We start from the raw sequence: 21793 nt of genomic DNA on the forward strand, positions 1-21793 counted from the left end.
AGGTTATATGAAAATGAGATTTTAAATTCTCCTTTGGATAGAGACTTTTTTTGAGGTTCCTGTGCTCCAGGGTTTATCAAAAACTATGGCAAAAGGGGTAAGTTGATACAGGGAAATCTCTTCAGCCCTCCTTTTCAAAAATTTCCAAGGAACTCACTAATCCTTTATCCAATTACAGCAGAAAAAAAAATCTCACCAAAATGCAGGTAAACAGATGTTTAAGAAGTGGGAGGTCAAGAAGAATACAGCAGCCTCACAAGTCCAAACATAGGCCAACAAGTCAGTTCCTGTTTTTAAGGTACCTCCACAGCCCTGGTATTCCAAGTCTCCACTTTTCTCTTTGGCAGTAAATAGTTTCAAACAAGTTTTGAGGATCATTCATTAAGGTTGCAGATGGCAGTGGTAGATCCTCCCACCTTTCTGGGGGAGGGGTAATTCCTCACCCAGCAGACTAGACTCTTGTTTTGTTTGTCCCTGTCCTTCAACACATGCATATTTAGTGAGTGATAGAACCAGTTCCTCCTTCACAGGTTGAGAAATGTTTTTATTCAAGGATGTTAATTGGAAAGAATGCTTGGAGTCCAGTTGTCAAACCTTCACTCCTAAACCTGTTTGTGATGGTGCCAAAGTTCAAAATGCTGTCACTTCACAACCTGTTTGCCTCCTCTTCCTCATTTAAGTTTACTGGTAACACTAACTGTAAAAGATGTTTACCACATCCCTATTCATCCAACCTTTAGGTGGTGAAGTTCTTTGTGTCTAGATCAAATTATCAGTTGTCTGACTTACCCTTTGACACTACACCAAAAGTGCTAATAAACTGTTTAGCTCCAGTTATAGCTTATTGCAGGCTACAATCCATCCACTTTCCATATTTAGATTACTTGCTGATCTTTGCAGAGTCTTTCAAAGTGTCAGGAAACTCTCACTTGGATGACAGCAATCTTACACAAGCTGAGATTCTAGGAGAATGTTCAGAAGTCTTTTCTGACTGTTTTGGACAAGTTTGAGTTCCTAGGGTAAGGGCAAACACCTCTATTTAAAGAGCTTTTCTTCCACAAGGAAAAATAAATCTAGATCTATTTCTAAAGCTTTCTACTCGAACTTCACTGTGATGGAATACCTCAGGACTTTGGGTTTCACAGACACCATGATTCACATGATACCCCTGGCAAGACTGCACAAGAGAAAGATGCAGTGGTATCTGAAATCTCTTTGGTCCCAACATCACAGCCCTTTGTCTTTTTAAAGCCCAGTGCTGGGGTTTGTCAGAAGAGAAATCATTTGGTGAAGACAGAAAATTTCCTACATCCAGCCCTTCCCTTCTCTGTCCCATGAGGGATAAAAGTGCAAGGTGTGGGGAACACCTAGGACAGATGCAAGCTCATAAATATAAAAGCAATGCCTTCCTTAATCACTTAATCAAGGCACTCAACACTGTGATTCATGTACGGTCCCCTTAAAATTGTAAAAAAAAAAAAAAAAATACCGCAGTCCTTTGGTACAGCAACAAGCAAGGGGGAACCAGGTCGTACACCCATTGCAGACCAGCCAATGTTAGCTTGGGATATAGCTTCACAGCACAATCTTCCTGTACAGGCGTCTTGTATCCTGTCAGAGCCAAATCGTCAGACAAGCTGAGCAGGACAAGGGCAGATCCTCATGAATGGAAACTAGCTCAGGGATCTTCCAAGGTGTGATATCCGTGAGGAGCTCCTCAGGTATGCCTATTTACTTTCTCTTTGCACAATCAGCTAGCAATATTGTGCCCCACAACTCTGTGCAAGAAGGCCTGGAAGATGAATGCCTTTTCCTTTTCTTACACTGGAATGTTCTGTATGCCTTTCCACCATTTCCACTGATTTATCCAGGGTATTTCTGAAATGCAGATCGAATCCCCCAAGATTACTGTGATTCTCTTCTGGTCACGGCAGAAGTGGTTTTCCCTTTTGGAAATAGCCAGGGGCAGTTACCACAGGCTTCTTCATAAAATGGATGTACTCATTCCAGATCAGGGGTATCTGATACACCCCTACAACAGTCAGTCAGCTTTAACTGACTCCTGGATGATGGGGTCTTAATTCCCGTTAGGCGTCTCTTTACTGAGGATGTGCCACAGGTACTAATGCAGGCAAGAAAGTCTGCTACTAGAAGATTGTATATTAGCAAATGGAAGGGGATTTCTAGTTGGTGCCAACAGCATAACCAGCACCCATTCAGAGCTAGTGTTTCTCTGGTTTTGCAGTAGTTGTGAGTTGATAACTATCCCATGCCCTTTCTTACTCCTGTATCAAGGTTCGTTTATCAGCCATTTCAGCATGTCTGCCCATGGACCTCCGTCTTTCAATAACTTCTCATGTTAAAATGTTTCTGAAAGAGGTTTTGCATAAGAGGCCTTCAAGAAAATGGGTAATCCCTCCTTGAGATCTTAAGTTTGTGTTATAGAAGCTAATGAGTGGCCACTTTGAATGAGCTGTCTGTACGACTTGAGGTTTTTAACATGGACAACATTTGTCCTGATTGCTGTGACCTCTTCAAGAAGAATATGTAAGTTGCAGTCTCTGTGTAGTGAGTGAATCCTTTCTCGTTTTCGACAGAGTTCCTTTGAGAACTAATCCTTTTATGCCTGCAGTGTTATCTGACTTTACCTTAAGCCAAACTATCCCCACCATTTTCTTTTTTGAACCTAAAAGATAGGGAGAAAGGATACTCCATAACTTGAATATCCATAGACAACTGGTGCTGTGTTAACAAAACTAAGTCTTTCATGTCTTTAGATCAGTAGCTCATCTCTTGTTAAAATAAGAATGGACAACCATGTGTCAAAATGGTTGTCTTAAGCTGTTACTCTGTTATATACTACAATAAAATTATCCCAGGCAGGGTCAAGGCCCACTCTGCCAGGGCCATGACATAATCTATGGCTTTTTGGAAAGGGTCGAGTTCTAGAAGCAGCAACTTGGTTTTCTGTACACATGTTTGCAAGGCATTATTAACTTCATTCCTTGTCTGTGTCTAAATCGGGCTTTGCTAGGACCATTCTCCAGGGTCTACTGGACCCTTCACCTTCCTCCTACCAAATATAGTAAGCTAGCGTAATCCAATCCATATAGCTAAGGCTAGTGATCAGTATGATGAACTTAGTAAGTAAACTTACCATAACAGTAGATGTTTGAATGATCACTGCTGCGGTAGCCACTCCTTTCTTCAAATTTCCCTTATTTTTTGTGTGCTTGTCAAGTGAGCTAGCATGTGTGTGTGTTTTAAGCACCCTGGGCTAAGATTGCAAGCCGATCTTTTGCGGTGCATCTGTCTGTCATCACGGGAAGGGAGTTAAGAAGTACACACACCACCTAACCAACTTTTGAATAATTGCAGTCACAGGATTTTAACTCCGTCTCCCAGTATGTTACTGTGCTTGGGGTAGAGACTTAGTGGTAATGGGTGGTGGCAGAGACCAAATCATAGGTAAAAGTAATAGTGCACTTTGGCCTTCACTTCCTTGGTGATCTGAAAGTTCTTATTTAATCTGTTTTTTTTTCTTTGTCATTGTGTGTTTTACTACTGTAAAATACATCCATGCATAACTTGTGTACTGATTTCATAGTTTTGTGTATTCATTTCTTTTTTTTTTCTTAGTTTCTTTGTTGTTTAAGTTGATTTCCTCCTTTTGTTCTTTAGTCTGAGCAGGACCAGGCAGAGAATGAGGGGGAAGACAGTGCATTGTTAATGGACCGACTTTGCAAGTACATCTATGCCAAGGACCGAACAGATCGTATCCGAACTTGTGCCATTTTATGTCACATCTATCACCATGCCCTGCATAACCGATGGTTCCAGGCGAGAGACCTGATGTTGATGTCCCACCTTCAGGACAATATCCAGCATGCAGATCCACCAGTGCAGGCAAGTGGAAGAACATTTTAATTTTATTGTAGCCATAGTAACATGCAGGTAACCCCACCAAGGAGAGGTTATGTGGTTGAAGTATCAAGCATAAACATTGTCCCAGATATTTCACACACCCATATGTGCCCATTATAAACATTTGTAGAAAATTGTGACTTTCATTTTTAAAAAAACAGATCTAATAAAGTTTGTGATGAAGAGAATGCAAGCTGAAGTCTGTTTTAAAGCAGAAGTGCAGAGATCTGTTTTGTTACATCGAGCACTACCCAGAGAACTTGCTGTTGTGCTCAGCTGTAGAAGTTTGGCATCTGCAAGAAAGGAGAGTACATCTCAAAAAGGGTCTGTTGTGTTTTCTAAGAATAACTACCATGTTTTGAATAGAAAAGCATTACAGTATGAGCAAAGACTGAAAAAATGAGGGCTTGTGGTATGCTGCTTGAGTTTGTTTAATCTTCATACTGCATCTGATAAGTGTGACAAAATTTAGGTCACGTGTTTGGAACTGCTTGTGGCAAAATCTCTAATGTGTGTGTTCAGCACTACTGTTCTTGGATGCATGTTTTAGCAGCTGTCCATCTGAAAAAAACTGAATGCACATTAATGATTTGACATTTTGCAATGTTCCATTTGTGCTTTCAGGAGTTTTTCAACTGTAAATAAGTCATAAGAGCATCATGCAAATGCAAATCAATGTCACTCTGTCCCCTTCTAAAGTACATGTTGCTTTTTCACATACTGCCTACAGAATATCCTGCTGTGACCCAAAGTTGCCTCTCTGCAGAAGTGGTTCATCTGCTTAATCAGTAGTTCTTAATCTCTGTCTCAAGTCAGCTCATGTATAACCAGATCCAGACTTTTTTTTCCTAGTGACAATGTGGAATGAGCCAAGGTTTGTCTGCCTTAGAATCGCCCTGAAATTACATGTTGTAACTAGTTTCATTTGTTTCTGGTACTTGTTTCTCTTTTGGCTAACTGAAGCATGTTGTCACATTAAGAAGGCTGGAACTGCAGTTCTAGTGGCAGTAGAACGTAGCCAGGTTTGTCCAATTTGGGAAATACTTTTCTAGAAGTCAATAAATTTTGGGGTATTTGCACAACACTGGTCATTACACACTGGTATTTGAGTGCGCTGTATAAATGCAGAAACTTAAACTAAATTTTCCCTATAAAACTTTCCCGTAACTTTACTGAATGCTCAGTTGTGTAAAGACCAAATTGTTTTCTTGGTAAACAGCACTGCCATACAAATTTACTCACTTGTGTCCTGTTGTATTTTCTACTCGCACAGCACCCAAGTTAGTTCGCTGTATCACCCTCTTTGTAGTTCACTTAAAAAAATGCGCACCCACAGATAGGCACTTAAATTCTCCACCGCCAGTTGGTAGATATGAGCATCCTGAGACTATGTAGAATTTGTCATGTTGGCCAACAGCTAACCCTTTTGGGAAACGGATATAGTATGTGAGAGATGTAATTATACAGTCACTGGAGGTAAGACACCTGCATAAAAGCACTCAAAATAACAATCATGTCAGTAACATAAGCATTACACCCACCATATATAGTGCTTATCCAACACACAGACCTTCCTAAACCTCAAAAGCCACCCAGGAATTCGGCTTACGAAAAGAATCCTCAGCAACTGCAAAAGCACTGTACTAGACCGACACCCAACGCAGCACATGCTGCCACACTCCTTGAGTCCTCAACTACAAAGGCCATAAGGGAAGCCAATACACTACCCAAATATCTGTCATAGGAGACTCCGTTGTGAGACATACAGGTGTCGTACTCACCAGGCTGAATAAGGAGAAAATGATGGTCGGTTGTCTGTCAGGGTCTGGATCTGTCAAATCACCCCCCCCCCCCACACACACACACACACACCGATAAATCCAGTAAACTACAAGAACCAGTATGACTTACTCATGATCCACATGGATGTAAAAGACCTGAAACATACCTCCCTGGACTATATAAAGAAAGAGATTATGGAGCTCTCAGATTGTGTCCCAGGCTGGTATGTAGCAGTCACTGAGCAACATTCTGCCGTTACCAAGGATGCCACAATATGAAAAGATGATGACTGACTTTAAGTAGCTTAGTTTTGGGAGTCATTCCAAGGGGGTACAATATTTGTCAGCATGGGAGGATATGTTCAACAGAATGTGCTACTTTGCCAGCGATGGTCTGCACCTCTAGGCTTTCTAGTATTGGCTAAGTCATTGTCTTCCCCTTGTGCATTTTTTAGGCAGTGCCAAACTGACGCACCATCTGACATAGCAAAACCAACTCAAGGGAAACCGAAGTTGTTACTGCTTAATGCTAGGAACTTGAACAAGAAACTGCATACCTCCAAACTGTACTTTTTGGTGAATGTGGACATCCTGTGCAGTTACTCAGACATGGTGTAAGGCCACAGAGAGCATCCTGGCAGTGCAGGGCTGCAGTGACTTCCACACATTTTTTACATTAACAAACTCAGCACAATGCTAGTCTAGTAGGTCGAAGGGTTTGAGCTTCTTGTTCAAAAAAGCCATATGCAAAATCCCATATCATATTCTTAAAAGCTATAGGTCACCCTTTATGACCATTGAAAACCTATATCTCTTATTTGGACTTACTAGAGGCACTCACCATTCACCCTAATACCATATTCATGGGCAACTTTAACTACCCCACAGTGAACTGAGATTCTTAACTCGACCCAACACCTACAAGCCTAGAGATTCCTGGACTTTGTAAGTCAAACACATTGGACCAGATTGTCTGCACCCCTAGTGGGTGTATAGAATTACAGGACCTGGTACTCTCAAACATGGGAGATAACTGTACACCCCCTAGTGTAGTGTCCTACCTGATAAGGTCAGGCCTTAAAGCGGTCTTCTTCGCAGCAAAAATTCTGTTACCCCAGCTAATCCCATAACATTTGGAAACTATTCTAAGGCTAACTTCCTATTGCTAAGTGATCAACCTACAAAATTTCAAGCCCCCCCCAAAAAAAAAAAACAAAACTGACAACACAGCTGCTATGCAGAATTGTTTATAGAAGCCACATACAGAATGTTAATAAATACATAGTCAGCTGTGCTTACCAAGAATAAACCCAGAACTAATTCTAAAAACAAACTACTATGGTGAAATCTAAACATAAACAGGTTATAAAACAGGAAGAAAAGGGTTTTGGCCAAAATTAGGAAGTGCTATGCCCAACAGGATATAAGCTGTCTCGTTAATCTAAACATAAATAGCTTAGAAGGCAAATTAAGTCTACCAAAGCCTACCTTAAGATTAAGATATCCTTCCAGGCCAAGGACAACTTATGTCCAAAACCTCAAAGGCGGTACACAACCGTGAGCAGAACTGTGAGTTAATGGGGCTGCATGCACAAGCTGGAAGATGCAGCAAATTTTCTGGTTCACAAATTTAGGTCCAGATGTTCTTCGAGTTTCACTGTTGCAGTCATTACATTTGGGTTATCTGCTTGGAGGTAGCCCTCAGTCGGCCTGATTAACAAAGTCTTGGGTCCTGCGTCGGTTGCTGTCCCTTCTTCCATGACGTCAGGTCATCAGGGGTATAAAACATGCAGCTGACGCCATTACATCAGTCTTTCTTGCCATGTGGTGCCCGAAGTAGAAGCAGTTCGCAAGTGCCGGTCGGCCGACTCCTGAAATTTTCTTTTTCGAGTTTCAGAGCCGAAGTCTTCAACTAAAAGCTAAGTACCCCGTTGGGGAAACTTTTTTTCTTGCTCTTAACCGATGTCAGTAAAAGTAAATAATTGCATTACTTGTGGAAAGCAAACACCTCAAAGATTTTAATTCGTACTGTATTCCTTGCCTAGGCCCTGACCACAATGTACCTCGCTGTCGGTTTTGTGCCTTATTTAAACCACGAACTATCCGTCATCAGTATATTTGCGCTTCTAAATATTTTGGTGCTTGGTTCAATTATCCTGGTATGTCTTCGGTCAGCCATCTGACTACCGACATTCCCAAAAAAACGCAAAGATAAAGTCTAGATCCAAAACTGCCGAAGACGTGTCTCCTAATCCAGTCACCAGTTTGCCAGTACTCAGTGAGGCGCTTTCGCAGCCCCTGATACCCGCTACTTCTGATTTGCAGGCCTCTACTGAGACCCATTCAGAGTCCGGTATGTCGCGAGATGCTTCAACTGTGGAACTTGCGGATGTCTCTACCTTGGATGGGTCCGGAGCCGCTGTGCAGGCACCGGCTTCTAAGGATATATTCAGGTCTACTGACTTGTGTATTAAACCCACGCCATCTTCTTCAAGGCCTAAATCTCAAACCATGCCTAAAAAACTGACACCCAGACCGCATGGTCAAGCCTCTATGCCTTAAAAACAGATGACAAGAATGGCTGAAGACCTTATTACTTTAATCAGGGGAAGCCAACCTTCCCCCTCTAAGAGGCCTAGGACTGAGTTTGTTTATGATACTTCCGACCAGGATTCTGAATTTTCTGCTTCCTCTGATGACCAGGATTTACCCTAATCTACTTATGAGGATTCTGATGCTGAGGACTCCATTCCCTCTGCTTCCCCTCCAGAGGATTTCTTTTTTGGTGAAACCTTGCATACTCGGAGCATTTTCGTTGGGAAAGTCAGGATTTCTCTGATTCTAAAAAGAGGCTTAGGGATTTCTTACACCTGCCCCAGCACAGGCCTTTAGCCATACCTCCTGTACTCTACATTTTTGATGATGCTTTTGCAGAATCTAGCTTGGCCCCTGACTCTTTACCTTCTGCTCCCAGGAAACCTGATGAATATTACAGGGTCCCTGACTCTCAAGTTCCTTTTCAAAAATCCTACTGCAGATCCTGAGACCATTTGACAGGAGCGCAAGGGCATTAAAGCTACTACTGCCAAAATCCTACCCCCTCTGATAGAGACTCCAGGGCGCTGGATAGATGGGGTAAGAAGGTATACATTTCTGCAACTTTGGCAATTAGGGCCTTAAACTGCCAGTTTCATATGTTGAAGTATCAGCAGCATATTATACTGGATTGTTTAAACAGAAAATGATGTTTCCGGATTGTGCTGAAAATAAGGATTTACAGGATTTATTGCATTCAGCTGAACAGGTTGGAAAACATATTTTGTAATGTGGTTTTGACTCTCTAGAGGCATCTTGCAGGGCTGCTGTAACTGGGTCTGTACTTAGAAGGCATGCTTGGCTTAAGGAGCAATCCACACCAGATCATGTTAAAGCAAAATTACTGGATGCTCCCCTAAACCAGGACCCCCTGTTTGGCAACAAGGCAGAAGAAGTTCTTAAAAAGGTGGAAGAAAAAGCTAAATCTATGCAAACTGTTAAATACTTTTTACAAATACAACCTCCAAGATTTAGTAGGCATTGGCCTTCCAAGAATTTGTCCTTTCCTGCCTATTCCAGACCCAGCAGAGCTCCCAGGCTGCAGTCCCAGGGTATGCACAGGACTAAGCAGTGGGGGGCCTCCACTTCCAAATCTGGGATTAATAAGACTCCCCTCTATGGTAAACTGTCTCAATGACTTCCTTTTAAAATTTCCAAGCACTTATCAACTGACTGCCCCTTTGGAGGGAAAGATTGCTCTTCATGCAAAGAACTGGGAACTCATTACCCAGGACAAATGGGTTTTAAATGTAGAGTCCCAGGGATACAGATTTCACTTCCACCCATTGCCAACACCAAGCGGGTGGCCAGACTTACCCCCAAATCAGTGGGCAGAGGCCCAAAAACAAGTACTTTCTCTCTTAAGCATGGGGGCTATTCAGTTGGTACCAGAAGAGGAAAAGGGACAAGGTTTCTACTCTAGACTTTTCCTGGTACCCAGAAAAGGCAATTCATGGCGTCCTATCCTGGAACTGTCTACTCTAAACACCTTTTTGGAGATTCCAAAATTCAAGATGCTGACTCTCTTTACCAGTTGATTCCTATGCTAGGCAAAGATGCCTGGTTGGCAACACTAGATGTAAAAGAAGCATACCTGCACATCCCAATCAGGGAATCTTGCAGAAGATACCTACGCTGCGGGCTACACGTACTAACAGTTCTCTGCACTGCCCTTTGGTTCATCTACAGCGCCCAGGGTATTCACAAAGTGCCTAGCTCCAGTTATTGCATTTTGCAGGCAAATAAATATTCAAATATACCCATACCTGGATGATTGCCTAACTCAGGCAGAAAGCCAGGACATGCTTTTGAATCATCTGGCCTTTTCTACAACGGGTTCTAACTTGTCTGGGGTACACCATAAACGAATGGAAATCACACCTGGTACCCTGTCAACAAATTATATTCCTGGGTGCAAGCTTGAGTACAACTTCCCAGATGGCTTTCCTCATGCCAGAGAAACAAATTCATTTGACAACCTACTTCAAACAAGTGGCCACAAAAACCCTGCTATCTGCAAGACAAATACTGCAAGCCTTGGGGTTCATGGCCTCCTGCATTCTACTAATTCCATACGCAAGACTGCATATGAGGAAACTATAGTGGTATCTAAAAAGCCTATGGTGTCAGCATTCTCAGGATCTAGAGGCAATGATTCCTATCATACCTTGCCTGTGCCTAGAGTTCCTTTGGTGGGCAGAGGCCTGCCACCAAAACAAGGGACTACCTTTCACACCACCCCCTGCCACCCAAACCCTAACAGATGCATCAGACTATGCATGGGGGCTCACCTGGCAGGGAAGTGCATTCAGGGCAAATGGAACCCAAATCAAATGCACCTGCACATCAATCAAAAAGAAATGTTAGCTGTACACAGTGCTCTGACAGTCTTCAAGGACCACATTCTTCCAGGACAACTAATGGTAAAGACAGACAACAACACTGTTATGTGGTACATAAACAAGCAGGGGGGGTACACATTCTTACACCCTCTGCAGACTAGCCATGGCATTGTGGAACACAGCCTTGAGCTACCAAGTGCACCTACAAGCTCAGTTCCTGCCAGGAAAATTAAATACACTGGCAGATGGACTAAGCAGAAACCTCATGGGCCCACACAAGTGGAAACTGGAACCAAGAATTTTCAACATGTTGACAAGCAAATGGGAGAGTCCAGACATAGACCTGTTTGCCTCTCCCCAGAACTACCAGTTGAACAAATTCTGTACAATGACTCTCCACAAACAAGCCTGGAAAGTGGATGCTCTGTCCTTCAGCTGGAAAAACCTATCAGTCTATGCCTTCCCTCCTCTGCTCTCCAAAGGACTACAAAAAATCAAACATGACAAACCAAGGATGATTTTGATTGCTCCAGACTGGCCACGCCAACACTGATACCCCCTCCTGTGCAATGTATCACGGTTATCCCCATGGCACCTGCCTCAGACTCCTTCCCTGTTGTCTCAGCAGGAGAACCAGATTCTGCACCCTCAGCTTCTAACACTGAACCTAGCAGCCTGGCTAATTACCTAATCTCTCCTTTACCATCCCTCAGTAAACCTGTGATGGATATTTTAGAGGCAAGGAGGCCTAGTACTAGAAAATCTTATGCTGAAAAATGGAAAAGATTCTGTGCCTGGAACCAATCTCAAGGGATGAGCACAGCAGCGCCCAATTTACCTCAGATTTTACAATACTTAACTGAAATGCTTTACAAGGGCCCGTCTTTTTCCTCCATCAAAATTCATGCCTCAGCCATTTCAGCTCATTATAACATAGAACCTCCCCTCTTCTCTCATCCACTGCTCAACCAGTTTCTCAGAGGGGCAAAAATTTGAGACCACCCCAGCCTCGGACCTTAACTTTGTTTTGGAGAAACTCACTCTACCTCCTTTTGAGCCAGCTGCTACTGCAGACTTAAAATTTATTTCTTGGAAAACAGCTTTCCTTTTAGCAGTCACTTCAGCACGAAGGGTATCTGAATTACCCTTTCATGTGGACAGGATGTCCCTCAGACCCAATCCATCCTTCATGCCCAAGGTAGTATCCAGTGTGGCTCTTAATCAGTCCATTCATTTGCCAACCTTCTTTCCAATCCACAGAACAAAGGGGAACGGATACTGCAATCCTTATATGTGCACAGACAACTTAGATTCTACTTGGACAGGAATAACCTCAAAGGAAATCTGAACAACTGCTGGTGGCATTTGCTGCAGGGGTAGAGGGGAAGGCTATTTCAAAACAATTTCTAAATGGATTGGCCATTGCATTCATTTCTGCTGTAAGCACCATGGAAAATCCACCAGGGCTGCAACTACCTCTACAGCCTTTCTCAGAGGCGTCCCTACCAGGGATCTCCTAGAAGCAGCTACCTGGAGTTCTGTACATACTTTCACCAAGCATTATCATAAAATCCAGAGCTGGCTTTGCCACTGCAGTCTTGCAGGGCCTTATAGCTGGTCCTAATGCTATCGAAATTCCTCCTCCCAACCATAGCTTTGGGATTCTACTCAAATGTAATGACTGCAACAGTGAAGCACTAAGAACACAGTGCAGTTGTGTTCACTTAACATAAACGTAGATGTTCGAGTGTATTCACTGTTGCAGTCCTGGTTACCCTCCCTCCAGCCCCCTAACTTATTTTGGCTATATCTCTACTTTCCTTTCCTATGCTTAAAAGCTTTTTGGTGTATTTGCTTTTTTGGTTGGAAGTATATAATTATATTTTTATATTTAACTGCTTCCCATTAGGGGGGCACCTGACATCTGGGGCAAAAAAAACTGATGTAATGGTGTTGGCTGCATGTTTTATACCCCTGACGACCTGACGTCAGAAGAAGGGACAGCAACCAATGCAGGACCCAAGACTTTGTTAATCAGGCCGACTGAGGGCTACCTGCAAGCAGATAAACCCAAACGTAATGACTGCAACAGTGAATACACTCTAACATCTGCATTTATGGTAAGTGTACACAACTGTACTTTTTACCCCCTGTCTCTCCCAGTTGCCCTAGAGGAAATACCTTCAAATGTAACCCTTCCAACTATCACTATGGAACAGGTCCTAGATTCACTGTCCAAGGCCAAGCACACTGCCTCAATGAGCCCTGACAGTATTCCTGGATGCCCTTTTAAACAACTGGAAACATGACCTGTCTGGACCTCTGGAGTTACTGTTTAACCATAGCCTCCTGACAGAATTTGTGTTGGGTGAATAGAGAACCACAGTTATCCGTCTGTACAAGGGCAGGCTGTCAACAGACCCTGAGAACTACAGACCCATAAGTCTGTCTAGTCTCCTACACAAAGGTGTGGAAGGAATTGTTTTGGAAAATCAGTAATGACATAGGAAACCTCCAGGTATTGGATCCAACCCAGTTTGGGTTAGTTAAATAAAGAGCATGCCTAATTAACCTGATGGACGACTTTGGGAAGGCCACTAAGGCAATGGATGAGGGCATAACAGTGCATAACTGCCTACCTTGCTCTGACTAAGGCATCTCATGGAATTCGATATAAACCCCAATGTTACATGCTGGATAGACATTTGGCTCTCAGAAAGGACGCAAGTAGTTGGGATAGGGGAGGTCATCCCCACAAAGAGGCCAGTCACTACCAGAGTCCCTCATAGCTCTTTGCTGGTGTCGCTCCTTTCTGGCATTTACTTCACAAAGGTCAAGGGAAATGTCAAAAGCCTCTGGCTGACCAAGTTTGCTGATGGTTGCAAACTGGGAGCAGTCAGTCCCCACAAGACACTAACATATACTATAAGAAGGAGACTTATGCACGCATGACTGGTGCCAGCCCCATGGCTTAAAAGTCAGTGCCAAGAATAGTGCAGCCACACTAGGAAACTACCTCATCGATAAATCCCTAAAAGAAGACCCAGCAGTCAGAGAGTTGAGGAATTATGTAGATACCAACCAGGCTTTTGACCAACATATGTCTATGATAGTAAAGTTGTTTAACTTTTAAACAAAGCCATGGTATTTTGGTCCAGGAAAGTCACCATTTTACTGTCCATTGAGTGTAATGCTGCCTTCAGGTGTATACCGGACCAGGCACTTGCAACAGGTAGAATGTCCACTGATATTCCTCACAAAAAGAATACAGGGCATTAAAAACATGTCATTTGCATATTGCCTCAAAACCCTATTCCTATACTCCTGTATCCTACAAACTGTAAGGTGATCTATTTCTGGCATCTAATGCATCCTTGGATCCAGCTCTAGTGGACCCTATGCGTGTTCACAAAATTAAGAGCATCAGAACCACTACATCTAGTGACTTAAACTTTGCTGACAACATTGATAGGACGTGTTGGTGAAACATATAAGTTTCTCAGAGATTTCCCCTATTCTGGAATTGGCTTCCCATCTATGTAAAGCAGACCTTGTCGCTGACCTTTTTGGAGCATAACTCGGAGCAGTGGATGGGTAATTGGAAATTCACTCTTGGATTTGTACCCGTGTCTCTGACCTATGATAAATTATGCCTTAGCTTTCATACTCCCTTAAAAACAACCGTAAGGCACACAAACTAGTGGGATACATGTGGGATTTTTGTATAGGCTTATAAAGGCCCTAGTGGTAGTTAAGTCTAGTGTATACCTGTGAACCTAAAACAATTACGTTTGAGGTACATCAGAAATTAACATAGTGACAACTGATTGGGCACATGTAATTTAAAACGGCCAAATTCCTAATTAGGCCTGTAGATGATCAGAAACTTTGAAGCAAGGAGAAATAGCTTCAGGCATAGCTGGTTTTAGGCACCAGTGAACCCTGCGGTCGCTGGGGCCCCCTGATCCTGGGGGGCCCCCAACCACAGCAAGTTATCTAATCTTGATATTTTGTAACGTCTGTTAAACCAACAAAAGCTAGTGCAGCACTCTTATATGCTTAATAAACCAGGTGGGTAATTTATTTTATTTTACATTTGTTGACCAGGAAAGTCTGACTGGACAACATATCCATTTTCAGCGGAGGCCCGGGGAGAAAAGCACCAGTAAAACGTGAATCAACAAGCAGATATGACAGTGATATTTACATAGTTTCTAATATTTTCAGCCTTATTTCTATCAGACAGTTCATAGTGGAAGGTAATAATAACTCTTATTTATATCTCCTTCAAAATTCAAAGATATTTAGCTATAGTAACAGTGGTTTGTCAAGTGTCAGGCTTCACAATTCCACTAAATATTTTACCACTGACATAATGTCCCTGGTTTAGTTAAACCGTGCTGGTGGAGAATCCTCTCCATTAAAACTAACAACATAGTCAAATTTAGGTACCTGCAGTACCAGTGGCTTCAGAAGCCACTTAATCATCCCTGACTGTGTAGGGGCCCCACAAAAGCTGCTGTTGGCTGTGGAAAAATGAGGAAAAAATATGTATTTTTGATTACATTCTTTACCTGAACAGGACTGTAATATGACGCTTTTAGGATAAAGCTGATAATGAACATGAGCAAGGTAAGCACTAGAGAGACCAGCAGCTCAGAGTGACTGATCTCAGGGCACGCTATGGATTTTAAGAAGAGCGAATGCTTCTGATCTTCAGGGGTAGTTTCTCTTTCAGGGAGTCTAATAAATACTGGCAAAACATCCGATTACTATAACTCTCAACATATTTGCTGAAGAATTCTTTTCAGTGCCAAAATAATAACAGAATGAAGGCTCAAAATGAGGAACACATTTTAAACATCACTCTAATTCACTTAAAAAGCTACTAGAATAACACGTTTTTGGACAGTAAGAAGTATACAGCTATGATGTCTGGATTTATTGACAGTCTGTGAGTTACATACCAGCAAATAAAACGTTTTTTATGAAGGACAGAGCAAAATCAGGGAATATCTGTGAAATCAGGGACAGTAACAGGTATTCATTTACTCCTCAATGAGGTAAATAAAAGTGACTTACCTCTGCTGTTTGACAACTGCTAAATTGCAGTCACTTATCTGGGATGGCAATACCTGTGTTGCACAATACATTATTTGCTGAAATAAGTATAAATCTAGTATTGCTGTGACTTATGCATGTGTGTGTGTGTGTGTGTTTAAAATATCACTGATTTTTATCAGTGCACACATCCAATAATGCCAGGACACACACACATGGGTAAAACACATCAGTAAAAACTGCAGCTTACAAATAATTATATTTCAAAAGTCAGGCACAGCATATATCACAAGACATTCAGACACTTAGATCTCCTAGGAATCTGGTAAACCCCACTTCCCAGACTGTATAAATGGATAGAGAGGGGCTCCCTTCTTCATTCTTGACTGCATAGGGGCCTCACAAAAGCTGTTTCTGGTTGGGGGAAAATGAGGAGCAAAAAATGCCTTAATTTTCTGATTATGCCTTTAACCTGAACAGAGTTGTGATATGACCCTGTTATGATAAAATTGTTAATGGTCTCTGCTGTCAACTGCACCCATTCTAAAACCAGCCCTGCTCAGATGCGTGTGTACAGAAAGTTGCTGTAGGTTATGTGGAGGGATGGGGATTGTGTGATCATTTATATATATGTATATATGTTTGTGAGCAGTCACTTGAAATACATGACTGTGACCATTTGAGTCTCTGCTTTCATTCCAATCTAATACCAGAAAGATGCACAGGCAGTGACTATATTTTTAGGGGGGATTAAGGAGGCAGGCAGTATTCCCAGATAGGATCTGTATATCCTCATAACAATTGGCTTGTTAGTTTATTGTGAGCTACTATTTTGTCAGCTAGCTTTGAATATTAAGCCTTGGGCACAGCTTATGTCTTCATTGAAAGAAAAAAATAAGACAAATTACTTTTCTTACACTATTTTTATTTAGACCACTGTTGGATTAAAAGGTTTGGAAATGCTCTAAAATACATTCTAGAGCACCTGTCACCCTTATGGATTCTCGGGGTCCCAACTTGAGTTATTTCCTAAATAGTTATTAATGTGCTGTCTTGGTCAGTAAAGGTGTGTTGAAAGGATGCAAGGGAAAACTAAAGCTGAACTGCATCAATGAATTTCTTTCTTTAATCATAATTTCTGTTCAGGCCATTATTGGATAAAAAAAGTTGAATAAAATGAAAAAAAAAAAAACATTAAAAAGCACATCCGAGCATATATAAAGTTATGGCTTCTTGAAAAAGCTGAATAGAGAGGTAAAATGTGAGAAACCGAATAAAAATATAACTTGCATGGTGTGGGAAACCCAAGATGGGGAGAAACAGAGGGGAGCATACAGAATGTGTGTCTGTTTTTTGGAGGGGCTGAAACAGTAGGCAGTGTCTAGGATCCCATTTCACATAAGTCTGGCCCAGTACATAGCATTGTTACATCTAAATGCCAGTAACTGTGAATGTCACTTTGTGAGATGAGCCAATATAGCACTGTATATAGGCATTATAGCTACAGATCTGCCTGTGTGTACTACTCCTAAAAATTTGCAGCATGAGCTAAAAGGGTGGATGAGGGGTGGTAGTAACAGAGTGATACTTAGACTGGAAGTGTCCAGGAGGCCCACAACTTGACATTTGCTGGGGCCCCCAAAAATGCTAGCACCGGCCCTGCTTCAGGTGATGGGAAATGTGAAGTTTCCCCAACCAGAAAAAGTCAAGACAGTAGTTGAGTTCTTAGGCTTATTGATAACATACTAGGCAATCTGTCTGCAGTCTTGCATATGTAACCAGTAACCAGAAAGTAACAAAAAGCGAAGCTGCAGCCCTGTACTTTGTGTCATTGAGGTAAATCTTAACCGTTATGTCAACCCACTACCTACCTGCCCATCTTTAATGCATTCTACCCTTCATTGCCTCAAAAATACTCCTTATGAATGAGCGCAGCTGTTATTACTGCTGTCCCACAGCTAAAGCACAAGTGTTTGGAATCAGTTGGCCTTAGATAATACAAAAGTTAAAGGTCAAGCTCACCATTTTCAACCTCTGCTATTTAGTCATCTTAAATTAGAATCCTTTGCCTTTCTCATAAGATGATTTGCTATAAGAAATCCAACTTTTATAGCCTTTGGTCCTTTTCCAGTTGCCCTGCATTATAATCCCCCAGATCACGTTGGAGAGCAGTGTCTGCAGCTTCTATAGTCAAGCTGTACATAAAATGTTGAACCATTCCTTTGAGAGGTGCAGAAGTGGTGTCCTGCTCAGCAGGACAAGACTGTGCAACTTCCAATAGTGTACCTTTCAGAACAAAGCATTTTTAACTTGTATCTGAATAAACACGGCATACAGACACATGTTCACTAGTCAGTCAGTATAACCTTTAAACCCACACATTTCAGTAGTGTTGTATGGGAATCGTACTCTGTTTACTCCTTCCCCTTGTCAAGTGAGATTGCAGATCATGTGCAGTGAGGCAGGAGACACGCATTGCAGATGTGTGCATGCTGACAGCAACATTTTTTTCATTTACTGTTGTATGTGGTGCATATGTATTTGCAGCAATGGTCAGAGCCGAGTGTGGCCACTATAGCATACACTCCTCATTGGTGTGCAGTAGAAGCTGCTGTGACATTAAGCACTGTGATGAAGTTTGTAATGCAGCTGCAGTGCACCCCAAGCAACTAGTTTGTGCAGCTGCATACTACAGATTCTGGTTCAATCATTCTTAGATTTCTGAATCAGTGAGTTTATTTTAATTACATCTGTGTGCACATGCACACGTAACACACGGGGGGTGTAGATATGTGTGTGGTCATTCTCTGGTATTTTTCAGTGTTCCCCATTTAACCCAAAGTGTATTTTGTTGATCCATACTTCCTCCACCCCACCCTTGTGTTTAATGTTCAATTCTGCCCCACAAGATATACTTTGTTCTTTTTGTATTTGTTTTGTGCAGTTTTATGCATGTCTACTCTCCACATTTCAGGCAGTTAGTGCACAATTTATGATTTGCTCAGTGCATTGATGACTTGTATGGATACAGGACAGGGCATAGTGAGTATACAAGATATATATAACACTTCTGTTGGAGTATGCATGTGTGTATACACCTACATCATATACAGACTGACGTACGCTGCTGTGATCACGGCAGAGGTCATTTTTGTTGATCACACTGTAACAGTCCAGAACAGCAAACAGGATCTGTCATGCATCTGACATTCGTGCCAAGGTCATGAGTACATTTTGAGGTAGTTCCTGTAAAATGAATGTTTAACTATAGTCCATTCTCTGATATCTGTGAAGCAGTATCTATTACCATTTCCCCTTTTTCATTATATTCACCAGATACGATCATGTTTGAGTTGGGGTTCCATAAAAAAACACAACCACACGAACTGAAATTGAAAAAAACAAACTGAGCCAAAGCTTGACTGCAAAAACCTTTGCTGGTACCTTAGCCACTGCCTTCAAGGGAATAATTACACACCATTTCGCATTCTGTTTTATACAAAAAATTAATTAACCCCAATTAACACTTCATCCATTTAAAAACACAATACACCCCACCATTAAGGGGCCAAGTACCTGCCATTAATCAAATACATATAAAAAATACAAAATACATGAACAATAAATTCGGTACACAATACAAATAACATTTTACAAGAATCAAATGTTATACATTGAGATTTATTTCTTGATTCAAACCACTTGGATATAATGTTCCAAAGTTAATGATGAGCTTAAGTTTCCATTTCAACAGTTTTTGTGCATAATCATCTCCCTGATTGCAGTGAGGTGAGGTTTGGCCAGGACACTGAAGAAAAAACTAGCATCAGAACCACCATGTGCTAGATGAAAATGCTGGGATACAGAGTTTTCCAATGTAACATTCCTTATATCCCCCATGTGTTCCATTATGCATTTCTTAACCATCCTTTTAGTTTGCCCAACGTACCACCTGTTGGGTGTACACCCACATCCTATGATGTACACCACTCCACATGAGCAACATTTAAAGTTGCCCAAAGCTTTGTACATCCTTCTGTTAATTCTACTGCCATTTAAAGTTTTGGCCCTAGTACAAACTTTACATTTTCCACAGAGAAAACAACCTAAACAAATCCCTTCAAGCTGTGTTTTCTCATATTAAGCAACTCCTTTAAATTTGAAAACCTGCTGTGTGAAAATGTTATCCTGCTAGGGAATAAACCATTTAAAACCTCATCCTGACAAACAGTGGGCCAAAGTCTCTTTACTAATCCATTAAAAATCTCTGAGAAAGGAGAAAACTTATTAACGAAGAAAATTATTTCATAACTGTCTTCTATATTCCTACCAGACCAAACCCCAATGTCATCTTCACTTACAAGTACCTGTCACTGTGAGAACCCCCTTCACCTCTGCCTTTCCTAATGCATCCTCAGTATACCCTCTACTCACCAACCTGTTACTAACCTTCTCAAATTCCTCATCCAAACCAACCTTATCAAATGTGTTAAAAACACGCTTATACTCCTCATATGGCAATTCAAAAGATGTAGGGGTGTGTGCTGCTGACAAAAAAAAAAAATTAACAGCAGTCTGTTTAAAAAAAGGCCAAAAATGTACCTGCCTGTTTTTTTGCAATGAAAATTCAACATCGAGAAATTGCATTATTTCCCTGTGTGTTCTGTAAGTGAACTTTAACCCACAGGTATTTTCATGCAGTCCTTCCAGAACCTCCTAAAATTCACCAGTATCACCCTTACACACAAATGTTAAATCATCTGTGTAACGTTTATACGCTACCACACAGAATAAAAACAATAGCACCCTTACACACAAATGTTAAATCATCTGTGCAACGTTTATACGCTACCACACAGAATAAAAACAATAGCACCCTTACACACAAATGTTAAATCATCTGTGCAACGTTTATATGCTACCACACAAGAATAAAAACAATAGCACCCTTACACACAAATGTTAAATCATCTGTGTAACGTTTATATGCTACCACATAGAATAAAAACAATAGCACCCTTACACACAAATGTTAAAATGTTAAATCATCTGTGTAACGTTTATACGCTACCACACAGAATAAAAACAATAGCACCCTTACACACAAATGTTACATCATCTGTGTAACGTTTATACGCTACCACACAGAATAAAAACAAAAGCACCCTTACACACAAATGTTAAATCATCTGTGCAATGTTTATACGCTACCACACAGAATAAAAACAAAATAGCACCCTTACACACAAATGTTAAATCATCTGTGTAACGTTTATACGCTACCACACAGAATAAAAACAATAGCACCCTTACACACAAATGTTAAATCATCTGTGTAACGTTTATACGCTACCGCACAGAATAAAAACAATAGCACCCTTACACACAAATGTTAAATCATCTGTGTGACGTTTATACGCTACCACACAGAATAAACAATAGCACCCTTACACACAAATGTTAAATCATCTGTGCGACGTTTATACACTACCACACAGAATAAAAACAATAGCATCCTTACACACAAATGTTAAATCATCTGTGCAACGTTTATACGCTACCACACAGAATAAAAACAATAGCACCCTTACACACAAATGTTAAATCATCTGTGCAACGTTTATACGCTACCACACAGAATAAAAACAATAGCACCCTTACACACAAATGTTAAATCATCTGTGCAACGTTTATATGCTACCACACACAGAATAAAAACAATAGCACCCTTGCACACAAATGTTAAATCATCTGTGCATGCTACCACACAGAATAAAAACAATAGCACCCTTACACACAAATGTTAAATCATCTGTGCAACGTTTATACGCTACCACACAGAATAAAAACTGGTGTTATAAATAAACATATTCTCAAAATAACTCTGCTCCGATTCCATAAAAAACTTTGTATATTGTAACAAAGGTTTAATGCAGCACATATTTTTTATATAAAGCAGGCAGTGCTTTGCTTGCATGAAGTGTAATAAGCTACCATTTGTGCCAGGTACATTCAGTAGGTGCTGTCTTGCAGGTATGTACTTACATACACCATTCATTGGGTTCTGTTACTTGCAGTACTGATGTTACC

At 41.2% G+C, this 21793-nt stretch overlaps 1 protein-coding gene across 2 annotated transcripts in view; it reads left to right on the forward strand.

The window, feature by feature from the left end:
- The window catches only part of EIF3C (eukaryotic translation initiation factor 3 subunit C), a 484610-nt gene that overhangs the window by 239460 nt on the left and 223357 nt on the right, over window positions 1-21793 (forward strand). For both annotated transcript variants that reach the window (XM_044085060.1, XM_044085061.1), the window contains exon 15: window positions 3682-3906. In XM_044085060.1, the coding sequence (XP_043940995.1) occupies window positions 3682-3906 (225 nt within the window). The remainder of the gene's footprint in view (window positions 1-3681; window positions 3907-21793) is intronic.

The sequence above is a fragment of the Protopterus annectens genome, chromosome 10.part0 (assembly GCF_019279795.1).
Source record: "Protopterus annectens isolate FY-2018-M chromosome 10.part0, PAN1.0, whole genome shotgun sequence".
Classification (NCBI taxonomy): domain Eukaryota; kingdom Metazoa; phylum Chordata; order Ceratodontiformes; family Protopteridae; genus Protopterus; species Protopterus annectens.